Source organism: Lynx rufus, unplaced genomic scaffold (assembly GCF_022079265.1).
Source record: "Lynx rufus isolate CCGP_SWC_20201006 ecotype Redwood Valley unplaced genomic scaffold, mLynRuf1.p SCAF_5, whole genome shotgun sequence".
NCBI classification, from domain to species: domain Eukaryota; kingdom Metazoa; phylum Chordata; class Mammalia; order Carnivora; family Felidae; genus Lynx; species Lynx rufus.
In genome coordinates, this window is record NW_025814867.1 from 155141135 (window position 1) to 155154538 (window position 13404).

The following is a 13404-nucleotide window of genomic DNA, read 5'->3' on the forward strand; positions in this document are numbered from 1 at the left end:
AGCGTTCCATGAGGACAGAGTTTCTGTCCGGGAGGATGGAAAGTTCCAGAGACGGACGCGGCTGGAGGCTGCACAGAGCACGGGTGCACTTAATGGCACCGAACTGTGCACTCAGGAGAGGTTCAGATGGTCAACCGTCCGCGACGTACAGCTCACCACACACACACACACAACCGCTTTTAACTGTCTTCACAGCGGACATGGCATCACGCTCCCGAGTTCTGGCAGGATCCTGCCGTTCCCCAAGGACACCCGTTTCTTTCCCCCAGGAGGGGCGCCTCCCCGCCCCGGGAGCACCTCAGCAGGACTCACTTTGGCACTGAAGCGGCGTCACCGGTGGTGGTGGCCAGCTTCCCCAGAACCAGCTCCATGATCCGCTCGTCCGGTGCCGCCGTCGCTGGCTCATCCGGAGGGACCTCGGTGACGATCTCCGCCACTTGCTCTGCGTGAAGGGGACGCGACAGCCGTGTCATCGCCGGGGCGGGGGACGGGACACGGCCAAACCAGGAAAACGCACCCGAGCGGACCGCAGCCAGGCCCACGTCGTAGACACGCGTTGCGAGACGCACGCAGGAGGAAGAAAGGAAAGAAGACTAGCAACGTGGCGGGATCCACGTAGTTACCGGTTTCGAAAGAGCAAAACGTTACTCTCAGCTCGAAACTGAAGTTATAATTTGTGATCTTTTCTAAAAGCAGAGCGGTTAGGCCACGATCTCAGTCCCTTTCACACCAACCCCAAACAAAACATCATGATACCTAACGGGATCTTTCAACTTACTTAGTCCTAACGGAGATTCGGAAACATTGACTTTTAAAACCAGACCGGCCACCCTGAGTATGTTCAAAAGCGGACCATCGTGTTCTACGAGGGCCAAAGGCCAAATGATTACGGTAACAGGTGTCCTGGCCCGAACCTCCGGACAATGAACGACGGGAAGGTAACACAGTGGCTTCTGCCACTTTACCTGCTACACGTCTTCCTAACGCAACTAATAATGAGGGAAAGAACCACTTAGAGCTCTCAGCTCCCCTCTCGTCTTCTCCACCTGTTTAGGGAGAGACAGAGACACTGCGCAGGGGAAGTCGAAGCCGCCTGCCCATCTCTCAGTTCCGACCGGAACACGGACCGAGAGCTGGCTGCAGAAGACGGTGAGCCCGTATTGGGTGAAGGCTGCTCTCTGAATTCTTTTTCATTCTGGGAAAGAAGCAGCGTTTCCTTTCATTCTCAGGAAAGAAAACCAGGGCTCTACCAGACAGCAAAGGAAAGCTCTCAGCGGTCGGCACGAAGGCAGCGAGGGGACCCAGCCCCAGCGTCACAGCTCGTCCTTACGTGTGAGACCCCCCCAGGGGTCTGCTGGCACCAGGCCGTGCTGGCAGAGGTCATGAGAGGACCGAGGGGGCACAGGCCCTGCGCACCCCAGAGAGTGGGTCAGAGTCCCTCCAAACCCAACCGGGGATACCATCACAGAGAACGGGAGCAGGCCTCAGGCCCAGGCGACAGGGGAGTGGACGGCCGGGCTTTCACACAGTGAACCCACGCCAGAAACCCAGCGTGGGTGGGTCTCACTCCACACGTCGCACGTAAGACGCTGGGCACAGAAAGAGGGATTCACGTGAAATCCCAGGACGGACAAGGCTAAGTCACGCAGACAAGGAAGAAAGTCTGGGAGATGGTAAGGTTCTCTGTCCTGATGGGGCACTCGTGACACAGGCGGGCCCCTTGTCAACATTCACAACCTGCACACTTTGCAGTGGTTAACATGTTTATACAGGAATTGTGCTCTAAAAGAACTGATTTAGAGGGAAAGGGAAAGGCCAGGTTCCCCTCTGTGTGCCTTGTGTATCCTAAGTTTTCCCACCTGCTGGTTCCCCCTCCCAGGGCCACCCCCGCCTGCTGGCTCCCCCTCCCAGGGCCACCCCCGCCTGCTGGCTCCCCTCCCAGGGCCACCCCCGCCTGCTGGCTCCCCCTCCCAGGGCCACCCCCGCCTGCTGGCTCCCCTTCCTAGGCCCAGCCCTCACCTGCTGGCTCTTTGCCTTCTATAATGTCTAGTGGCTGCTCAGGTTTTGATGCTTTGGGTTTTCTCCCTCTTCGAGGCTTTTTCTTCTGCTCTTTGGTGGCACTGACACTCTTGGGCACTGCAGGAGGCTCCCCCCGGGGCACGTCTGCTTCCTTCTCGGGAGCGGCTTCGTGCTGGCCGGCCGGGGGAAGGCTTTTGGCTTGTTCCAGGTGACCCAGCAGATGCTCTGCGGGAGAGGGGAGCACATGCACGCGGACACTGAGGCAGCCGGTGGTGTGCCCACTTCCCCCCCCCCCCACCCCGTTCTGTCTGTCTGGTTTTAACTTCATTTGCTGACCGTGTGTCCTCTTATAGGCAAATTAACTATTTCCACTGCTCTTGCAAATAAAAGCATTTTCACTGCGCCAAACATGACTACTATTTAAAAAGCAAATTAGGTGGTAAAAAGAGGGCCAGTTCAGCACGCGCCCACGCACACGGCTTTATGAAACACACAGGCATGCGAGCACACGCCCGTGCAAGCAAGTGCTGTGCAAGGGTGCACCGACGTGGTAACGTGGCTGCCTCTGGACGGTGACATTCCAGGCAGGGCTGTTCCCTTTCCTCTTTACACTCACTTACGTTCTTTAACTTACATGGTGAATTCGTGATACAATTACTCAAAAACGCGGCCTCTGAAGGGAAATAATTCCACGCGTGACAAACTAAATGGTCTTTAAAAACCCTTTTGCTCTCCTCTCAACTGAGGAAAGCCCCCCGAGACCTCCCAAGAAGAGAGAACGACGAAACCACAGGGAACAGGCAGGCAGGGGTGGCTACGGAGCTCAAGAACAGACAGGGCCTAACCACGGAGGTAAGCACGGCGCAGGCCGGCCGGACGGCGGGGCAGCAGCAGGGAGGGGGAGGGGCGGCCCACCAGGCACAAGGGGGCGGACGGCCCAGGGGCCGAGGGTGCCTGGGCCCACGGCTGGGCCAGGGGCGATTCCCCCCGCTGTGATCTCAACGGGCTCAGCACAGGCCTCCGGCGCAAAGCGGTCGTCACTTCCCTGTGCCGTATTTAGGGCCACTTGTGCCGGGGGAGTGCCCCCAAGGAGCTGGGTCGTGGGAGGGAAAGAAAATTAAAAAGCAAACACAGCAAGTAACGTGACGCGTGCTACAGGAAGGGCCTGGCACCTGGGCCACGCGGCGGAACTAGGTGGCCATGAGCCCACCTGGCTGGGGACACCTGGAAAGCCTGGATGACACACAGACCCCAAGTGACCCCAGGCGCGCAGCGGGGAGGTCGAGGATAAGTGTCACAGCAGGTGCGGAGGAGGCCCCGCGGGGAGGGCCTGGGGGGCTGACGCGTGTGGCTCTGGGCACGCGGCTGGGGTCCACGCGGCCGCTCACATCCGGCCGGCCGCGCGTCGCCACGTGTGCACAGGGACGGCGTGGACGTGCCAGCACAGGGGTCGCCCCACCCCGGGGCGCGCGCGCCGGGCTTACCGTTCAGGAGCTGCAGCTCCAGGAAGGTGGAAGAACACACCTTGCACGCCCACTGGCTGGGCTCCCGCTCCGCCGTGGCGCCGCCTCCGGGGCTGCCTGCAGCTTCGAGAGAGCAGGGGCAAGGGTGACCCACAGCAGCTCGCGCCCCCAGGGCCCAGGGCCGCGGGGGACGGGCCTGTCCGCACACCCCCCTCCACCACGGCTCGGCGCGTTCGGCGTTCCAGCTGCCGTTCCCGGAGCCCCGCGTGCGTGGACGCCTTCGGTCCCCACGGGGGTGCCCATTTCACGGGGGAGGAAACCGAGCACAGAGAGGGGGGGCCGGAGCGGCCCGACGAGGGATCCGTCACGGGTCACAGACACGGGACCTCCTCCGAGAAGCCAGACCGGTGGGACCACACGCATCCCTTACAAGACCGAGGGGGTAAAAAAAAAAAAAAAAAAAAACGCACCCTGCAGATTAAACGGAACTCCTCAACCTCTTCCTGGCTCCCACGAGAGACGGCAGAGCCCGAAACAGGCCGTCACTGTGGCCCCGGCCCGTGTGGCCGCACCTCCCACTGGAGGTGGGCCAACACAACTTTCTGTGATGACACCAGGGCTCTGAAATCACGGCGCGTCTGGGGTGCCGGCCACGTGTGGCTACTGCCCCCGTGGATTCGAGTGTTTAGTTTTGTTTACTTTGCACTAGAATTTCAACGGCTACTACCCAGGGCAGGTGGCCACCGAGCAGCCCCCGTGGTCCCTCTTCCTCACACGCCAAAGAAATCTGGGGATGGTTCACGGCACAGGGGAGGCCCTGCCTGTGAAGAGGGGAACTGGGGCCTCCTTTTAAAAACATTACTGACGCTCCCGTGGGACCTCAAAGAAGGGGATGCTCTAAGCGAGCCTCCGTTCGTGGTGCCATCGGGCAGCCGCCGGGGCTGGTCTGGGGCCGCGAGCCCTCGCCACCGGCGCCACTCGGCCACTGCACCGCACGACCTATCGCGTCACCCCAAGGGCCACGCGTGCAGCAAACTCCTGGGTTCTTGGAAAAAATCACCCAGAGCTGCCATTGCACGTGCATTCGGCCCCAGGACAACGCACGCCGCTCTCCGTAGCAAAAATGTGCAACAAGCTTCCAAAGAAGAACGAAAGCGAAAGACCGCAGCAGGCCACTGCTACAACCGCTGGTGTGTATTCTGCGCGTCCTCCTAAAGTAACAAGGAGGGAAAATGTCGCACTGAAACGGCCCGAGCTCCCCAGGGCGGATGCTGGGGCAGCAGGGTGGGGATGGGCCAGCCAGCCCCCTCTGTTCTCCCTCTTGCCTGTGAGTCCCCCGAGTGAAGACGGGCAGGACGAGACCGCGAATGAACGGGCGCCAGAGCTGAATTCCCGCTCCTTGCTCACCCTCCCAAACACACGTGGCTCTACGGAGGCGAAGGAGACGCGGGTATGTGGTGGCTTCAGGAAGGGATGCCGAAGGGTCAGCTGGAAGGGCACCCGGAGTCGAGGCCTTTTCTTCTGGTCCCAGTGAGCCGCCATCCCCAGTGGGACGGTCCCCACCCCCGTGATGGGGATTCAAATGAACCTGACACGAGAACATGCCTGGCTGATAGTCAACAGGACGAACTAGGAGAACGAGTCACGGCCGCTGTCCCCTCGTCTGGGGAAGAACTCGGTTTCCAAAAACTCTCCCTAAAAGATCACAATTTTTAAGAACAAAACTCAGCCAACAATCAAGAAGGCAGCTCTCGATTGCCCGTCCCTTAAATATCCAACAAAAAAGCATCGAGGCAACAGTGACACCTCACGGCCACAAATACCACGAATATGCCACAGACGAGCGATAGAGAAAACGCCTGAGAGGGGCTGGGCGGGGGGCGCCTGGGGCCTCGGTCCGTTAGGTGTCCCACTCTCGATCTCGGCTCAGGTCATGCTCTCTCGGTTCATGGGTTCAAGCCCTGCGTCCAGCTCTGTGCTGGGCATAGAGCTTGCGTGGGATTCTCTCTCTCTCTTTCTGTCTCTCTCTCGGTCCCTCTCCTGCACTCTCTCTCTCTCAAAATAAATAAACATTTTTTAAAAAAGACAAGGGGCGTCTGGGTGGCTCAGTCAGTTAGGCGTCTGACTTTGGCTCAGGTCATGATCTTGTGGTTCGTGAGTTCGAGCCCGTGTCAGGCTCACTGCTGTCAGTGCAGAGCCTGCTTCGGATCCTCTCTCTCCCTCTTTCTGCCCCTCTTCCGCGCTCGCTCTCTCTCTCTCAAAATAAACATTAAAAAGAGGAGACAGGGGGCTCCTGGGTGGCTCAGTTTGTTGAGCGTCCAGCTTCAGCTCGGGTCCTGATCTCACTCGCGGTTCATGAGTTCAATGCCCGCGTTGGGGACTCACTGCCACCAGCCTGTGGGCGCGGAGCCCGCTTTGGATCCTCTGTCCCCCGCTCTCTGCCCCTCCCCTATTTGTGTCCTCCCCGAAATGAACAAACATTTAAAAAAAGAAGAAGAAGGCCTGGTGAGTTACAAGCCCACAGGGCAACGAAAGCAAGCGACAGAACGCCACGCACAGTAGGACCTCGCCTGTGTGAGAACGCAGGGCCTTTCTGAGGAGCAGAAGACACGGACAGGGGCAGGGGCAGGGTCATCCTGCTGGTGGCCAGGGCCCCAGCGCAGAGCCGCAGGGGTGATAAGGATGCTCTCTATCTCAACGGTGGCACGGCTCACACAACTGCACGCCTCTGTCGAAACGCTGAGCTGCGCACCGAAAACTGCTGTTTGAATGTAGGTAAACCATACGTGAGCCATGCTGATTTTTCTCACGTACCATAAGATGACAGCAAAAATGCCAGGGTCATTAAAATGGTGACTTGAAAGTTCCCCAAATGTGATTAAGCGTGTTTATACTCGACCTTGTTCATTACAAGAGCAGTTCTGAAAAATCTGCTGACAACATCCGGTGACGAGAGCCGACCTGAGCCCCTCGCGCCCACCCATTTACACCCACATGCTTCCCGGGCCTCCGTCAACGGTCCCCAGGCCCAGTTGGTGCACAGAAAAGAAATCAACCGTACTGCGAGCTCAAGAAAAAATGAGAAAAGGGGGCGCCTGGGTGGCTCAGTCGGTTAAGCGTCCGACTTCCGCTCAGGTCATGATCTCGCGGTCCGTGAGTGTGAGCCCCGCGTCGGGCTCTGGGCTGACGGCTCAGAGCCTGGAGCCTGCTTCCGATTCTGTGTCTCCCCCTCTCTCTCTCTGCCCCTCCCCCGTTCATGCTCTGTCTCTGTCTCAAAAATAAATAAACATTAAAAAAAAAAGAAAAGAAAAAATGAGAAAAGAAAATTTACTACCAGGAAGAAAAAATAGTAAAAGTTGGTTTGTTTGTTTTTTAAAAAGAGTGTGTCTGCTCCTCCGACTTTGCTGTGTTTGGACCACGGCTGTGCCATCTACAAAACTGGCTGATTTCTACAACAAAGATACATTTTGAAGCAAATCTGAAAGAGACAGAATGAAACCGGTGTGTCTTAGCAGTTCTGATGCTCACAGAGAAAGATTCTGAATAACTTCTGGGCAGACAGCTCCTCGTGCCCTGGCCCCCAGCACGATTCTTCTAGAACATACCATGGTCCCTCAGGCCCATTCACCTTGCGTGGCTCCACTGCCACTGGCCCCAAGGTACAGTGATGGCCACAAAAGGCCCTTTCCCTCCCCTGCACTGCAGTGGTCTCAAGGGTGTGCAGACCAGAAGCCTCTGTGGTGGGAGGAGAGGTTAAGCCCTCTCCCTACCTGTCGGACCTGGCCAATCAGAATCACGCAGAGGCCAGCTTCCTGTACGTTCCAGGCCCCTCTCCACAGGTCTCGGCACCCACACTAGAGTCTGAGAATCGGGCAGTGGTGGGCTCCCAACATATGGCTTCAACCAGGTGAGGCGTCCAGAACTCGCACCCGAGACCGCCCGGGGCCCCAGGCACTCAGGGCGGGCAGCGCCGGACCAGGGTTCTAGAAGCTCCGTTGTGCCAGGAGGGGTTCCTGGGGAAGGGGCTGGTGGGAGGCCTGAGTGGTGGCCCTGTCACCGACCGACCACAGGCACCACGCACAACAGCAGACGTTACGCGTCCTCTGGGGAGCTCCCAGCACTGCCTGAGTGAAGTCGTCGTCCAACAGGTGTAAGAAATAAGGACCCCAACTAACCAACCCCTTAACAGCGGTCAAGAACTTTCAGGACATTTCTAGGAAATACCTGCTTGTCATTCCTCCCAAAACGAAGACTGAAAGACCATCAAAGGTATTTCTGGAATTTCCGAGTGCCTGAGTTGGTTATCTGCTTGCCCGAATCAAATACTCCTTTAGGGGGACCGTGCCCGCCACTGATGCTGACATGATTACAGTCGTGTCCCGGGCTCTCAGAAGGAACGCACGGAGGACGACCACAGTCAACTCAGGATTCCCCAGGGAGGGCGGCTGGGACAAAACGAGGAGGGAGCTGTCTGGTTGGGCTCATTTCATTCAACTGCACCTTCTCAATGTCAGCTCCAGATGAGAGACTTCTCCCGCGGGGAAAAGCAAACGGCACTGCAACTCCGGCAGGAGGGCAGCCACCTTGCTCTGACTTTGACCTGGAGACTCGTGAGGGGTGAGACATCAGGCAGGACAGGACTGACAAGGTCAGCCTCTGGTACAACAAACCCCGATGTGCGGGCTTGGCTGGCCCAGGGGCACAAGGCCGTAAGGAAACCTGAACACGAGAAAACCAGACCGGGAAGACCCCGGTCACCTTGCACAGCACCGACGGGCCCGGCCACGTCGTGCCCGGAAGCGAAGCCCAGCCCGGCCGGGCACCTCAGTCCTCCCTGGGGCCAGGCCAGGCACCCGGCTGGTTCCAGCAAATCCTAGCGGACGGCTTAGGAGCAGCTGGGTGAAAAGCTGTGGGTGTCTCCAAGTTCCTCCTGCCCCCTTCACTATCGACAGAACACCCCGTAAATATCTCTGTGAAGGCGACAAGCCTCTTACTGCCGACGGAGCCAGAGTGCAGGCCATCTGGCCGAGTGGCCCCCACAGACTGTCCCCGAGGACGTCCTCAGTGGCTCCCACTCCACCACCCCCAGCCCGTGGTGGGTGGAAGGGTGGCCCTCCAAAATTCACATGCTCCCGCAGGCTTTGGATAGGGGCTCTGCAGGTGCAATTAAGGGCAGATGAGGTCACCCTGGAGCAGGGCAGACCCTAAGCCCAGCGAGCGGTGTCCCTATAAGAGAGAACACAGAGGCACGGGGGAGAGAGGTCCATGTGAGGACACAGGCAGGGACCAGGGTGATGCATCGACGAGCCGAGGAACGCCAAGGGCCGCTAGCAGCACCAGAAGCCGGGAGAAGCCTCTAGAAGGATCCAGTCTTGCCAACACCTGCTCCTGGACTTCAGGCTCCAGGGCTGAGAGGCGACCCATTTCTGCTGCTTACGGTCTGCGGTGCCTGGTGTGGGCAGTCGTCCGGACTCGTCTCCTCACAGGCTGCTGGCACAGGGACGGCCAGAATGGCTCCACCGGGGGGAGGGGGGGAACCTCAACCACACGGCACAGACCAGAACCTCACTTAGGTGAAGACTCTTACTCTACAGAGCTGCTTCGTGTCACGACGGGCTCGTGATCAGGAAACCATTTTGTCAGAATCCTGTGCTGTGGGGGGTCAGAAGCAAAGAGGGTTGTTTCTCCCCCCCAGCAAGTAACTGTGGCAACAACGGGCGCGTCCGCCCTTGGAGGCTCAGGTGAGGCTATGATCCGCTGAGCTCACAGGCCAAACGTGCCGCACTGGCGGTGGCCTCGCGTGGTCTCAGGCTGCACTGCGAGGACTCACTATTGGGCAGGACAGACGGAAGTTCCATGGGCCGCCTTCACGAAGTGGTGGTACCCCCTACCCTGGGTCAGCAGGGTACACACTTTGGGAATGCCGGATTTGGGCAAATCACACACATGACCTTCGCTAGGTCCCTCCTGGAACACACGGGCGCGTACTCGCACACGGACACACACACGTGAGCACACACCCCAAGGAGGAGGCTGCCGCGAGGAGGCCAGCACCGGCCCCGGAACCAGATCCGGGTCTGAATCCTGACTCCACCTCCCACAGTGCAGCTCAAGGCAGGTTCCCTAACCTCTCTGTGCTGCGTTCCGCTGCCCCAAACAGAGACAGTCGCCCCAGCTAGCAGGACGGTGGGGATGATCTCCGCCCCTCGTGCCCTAGCGCCCAGATCTCCCAGGGAGGACGTTCCACCCGCCGGTGTCCGGCTGAGGGGCAGGCCCAGACATCTGACAAGCAGAACAGGAGCCCCAACCGCGTGGGGTCAAGAGCAGCCCCCTCTGTTCCCCACACGCTGCCCGCACGGCTCCCCCTCGACCACAAGGTGCCTGTGGGCAGCCAGGGGCCCGGGTCCCGACAGCGAGGCCTGGCGGGAGGCGGACGCGGGACGGGGGGACGGGGGGGGCGGGGCACGTACCATGGGCGCCGGAGCAGGCCTGCTTCAGCATGGGCTTGTCCATCTTCTTGGCGTAAAAGGCCGCGTACCACACGCGCAGCTCAGCGCCGGGGGGGATGTCCCTGGAGGTGGTGAAGTAGACATCGTCGCCGTGCTGGTAGGCGGTCAGGTTCTGGTGCTCGGGCCCCGCCGCCGGTCGCACCAGCATCATCCAGTTGCAGTCATCCTCGCTGGACGTGTCGAAGCACACGGGGTGCCCGTCCTTCTGGAACACCTGAGGGTGGGCACGGCCGCCAAGGGGCCGGGAAAGGAACTGGTTATCCGCCCGTCTGCATGTCAGCGTGCGTGGGTGCGTGTGTGTGCGTGTGTGTGTGTGTGTGTGTGCGCGTGTGGGTGCGTGTGTGTGCGCGTGTGGGCGTGTGTGTGCGTGTGTGGGTGCGTGTGCGCGCGTGTGCGTGTGCGCGTGTGGGTGCGTGTGCGCGTGTGGGTGCGTGTGTGCGCGCGTGCGTGTGCGTGTGGGTGCGTGTGCGTGTGTGCGCGTGTGTGTGCGTGTGTGTGCGTGTGCGTGTGGGGAGGCGGGAGTGTGCTGGGCAGCCAATCCCGACAGTGCTGCACCGAGGCCAGATCGGGCTCCGCACAGAACCTGCTTTTGGGAGTCACCGGGGACCTGAGAACCATAAACGGCCAGGTGGGAACTGGGACACGCCGGGGCTACTCAAGGTCCAGGAGCAGCGGCTGGACACCCAAGTTCTAATCGGTTTCCAAGGGGCCATAACGACGTAGGAGTCGTATTCCCAGTCCAGGTGGCATCGGGATGATGGAGCTCTCGTCCTTGACCGAATATCATCAGGGCACCTGAGATCTACTCCTGGCCCAGACATCACTGGGACACCTGAGCACTCCACCTGCTCTGGGTGACACGCAGGCTCTGCACCTGGTCCCGGGGTCATCCGGACACCGGAAATCTGCATGTGGCCCAGTTGGAAAGGGGAATGCGTACGTCCTGGGTGGGCACCAGGACACCTGAGTTCCTCCCCGGCTCTGTTACAAGCGTGTCCGGTAACGTCCGTCAGTCCTATAAGCTGCACCCGCACCTGTAACAGCACAGATACTGGTGGATGGGAACAGGGGGAGAGACTCAAACATTCCGAGGCTCCAAGTAACCACACGTGGAGAAAAGGGTCTTGCTTCCGTCTTTTCTGATGCAACCACTGCCTCCTTGCTGTAGGAACCTCTCTCTCCCTCTCCTGGGCTTTTCCTGTGGGCGCTCCCCACTGCTAACGGGGTGAAGGCCCCCTGCGAGGACGGAGCCCTCGGAAGCAGAGGGGGCCACCAGGTGCCTGGAACCCCTGGCTGGTGTGGGGTAGGCTCTCGGGGAGCCTCCACCCGCCCCACACCCCCGGCCGCACCCGTGCTCGATGCTGATGCGGCAGTGGAAACAACTCGATGTCAGACAGACCTCGACAACCGGGTCACTGAAAGAAGCCAAAGCAAGCACAGAGGACTTTTCCTAAGGGGCCTCAGCCCGACCACATGCCCACAGCGACTGTGTGCGTCCATGAGCCCCGGGTCCGGAGAAGGACACAGTCAGTGCTCTCCGGGGCCTGTCCTCAGGCTTCTCACGTAACCACCTTGCTTTCTTTCCTTTGGTTTGCAAACAAATCAAACAGCTTTCCGTGCTCTCCATTCTGCTGCAATCTGCCCAGTGAGCTCAACTCTTCCAAGAACTGCCTAGAACCTGAGGCCATCTGTCTCCTGTGTGTCCTGAGACCCACGTCCCAGTGACGGGCCTCCAGCAGGAGTCTGCCGCTGCGGGCAATCGCGAAGGACCGGCACCCTGGTCCTCACTGTTGGTGCCACAGACGCTTCTGGAGGCACATGCCAGGGGCGGGGACAGAACAAGGGTCCCGTGGCCTCGTGACCGTCCACCTGTCTTCCTTCAAGAGGTCTAAGTCCTCCCTGCAACTTGCAGCCAGTCTGTTTTTCCCAATTTCACAGAAAAGCTGCCTTTTCTCAGTCTGATGGGCTTTTTAGAGCTGCCAAACTTTGCTCCAGTGTCTTATCGCTGCCTGAACAGAACCCCCTCCCTTCGAAAGCGCTGTGCAAAGTGCCACTCGAGGTGTGCAGGTGTGGAAGTGCCTGGGCTGCCCAGGCCCTGCCAGGGACCTCCCGACGGCCGCGAGGCAGCCCAGGTCGTGAGGGAAGGAAGGGCAGTGTTCGGGCTCTACTCTCGCACACATTTCAAACGACGCTCTCTTCGACGTTTGGCAAGGTTGGAAATTACAAAAGGCTAGCTTAACTCTGATGCTTTGAGGACGTAAAAACAAACTAAAATAGGGACGCCTGGGTGGCTCAGTTGGTTAAGCGTCCGCCTTCAGCTCAGGTGACGATCTATCTCACGGTTCATGGGTTTGAGCCCCGCGTTGGGCTCTGTGCTGACAGTGGCATGGAGCCTGCTGGGCCTTCTCCCTCCCTCTCTCCCCGCCCCTTCTCCCCTTCAAAAACAAACCTTTGAAAACGAAACAAACTAGCGTGAAAAGAGAAAACGGTGTCTTGGAAGTAAGCGGGACGATGATCTTTAAAGCTGTCTGAAGACACTTCCCGATCCCTGAACTCGCGGATCCCCCGACGCGGCCAGCAGGTGCCGCCCGCTCCCAGCCCCCACCGGCCCCGGCCTTACCTTCAGCGGAAACGCAGATTCCTTCTCCCACTTGGCAACTCTCCTCGACTCAAATGGACCAAACTGCGTTCGCTTGACGAGCTGAGTTACAGCAAACACTCCCTCAGCCCCGTCCTCTAGTCGCCGGATCTCCAGGTTGGAGGGAAGGGATGATCTGGAAATGGAACAGGAGGCCCTCAGTCCCAGAGCGCTGCCGGCTGAGGACAGCCACTCGCACCGGGGACAGGCGGTCAAGAGGGCCCAAAGCTCACTCTTGCTGGAATACCGTCCTCAAGGCTGATAAAGAGCCTACCATGGACAGAGGCGGGGAAGGCCGCCCCACTCTTTAAAAGCCTAAGCCATTGGAGAGCAACCCCAGAGCCCTGGCAAGACCCACCCAGAGCACACATGGGGCGGGGGTGGGGGGTGGGGCATTCACTAAGGGAGGTGTTTGAAATCCCCACCCGAGAGACAAGCCACTACGACTACGGCACCAGTTGGGCTGTGATGGGCCAACGGAGATGAAGGGCACCAGCTCTCGCTGCCCGCGCCCCCCCCCCCACCACAGCCCGACGGCAGGGCGGGGGAGCTCCATGCTGAGACACCACAAGAAAAGGAAAAGTGCCACAGCATTCCGAGGACCAGAAAAGCGTTTCCATTGGGTTGAACGGGCCAGTGGCACTGAGGATGTTTTCGCCTAAACTGAGAGTGTCAAGAATGGGGTGCGGGAAGAGGAAGGCCTGTGGGCTGGGACCCCAGCACAAGCCAAGGCCTGGGTAAGCCCGACTCCCATCCAGGAGCGGGCCAGACACCA

The 13404-nt window shown here is 59.5% G+C and overlaps 1 protein-coding gene across 4 annotated transcripts in view; it reads right to left on the reverse strand.

Annotated features, from left to right (window-relative positions):
• PRDM15 (PR/SET domain 15) overlaps positions 1-13404 on the reverse strand; it is a 69239-nt gene that overhangs the window by 32255 nt on the left and 23580 nt on the right. For 3 of the 4 annotated variants that reach the window (XM_047098978.1, XM_047098980.1, XM_047098977.1), the window contains exons 4-8: positions 12612-12765; positions 9953-10205; positions 3504-3605; positions 2020-2244; positions 313-442 (exon numbers count right to left, since the gene is read on the reverse strand). In XM_047098978.1, coding sequence (XP_046954934.1) covers positions 313-442; positions 2020-2244; positions 3504-3605; positions 9953-10205; positions 12612-12765 — 864 coding nt within the window. The remainder of the gene's footprint in view (positions 1-312; positions 443-2019; positions 2245-3503; positions 3606-9952; positions 10206-12611; positions 12766-13404) is intronic. The other variant, XM_047098981.1, reaches the window with a different exon arrangement.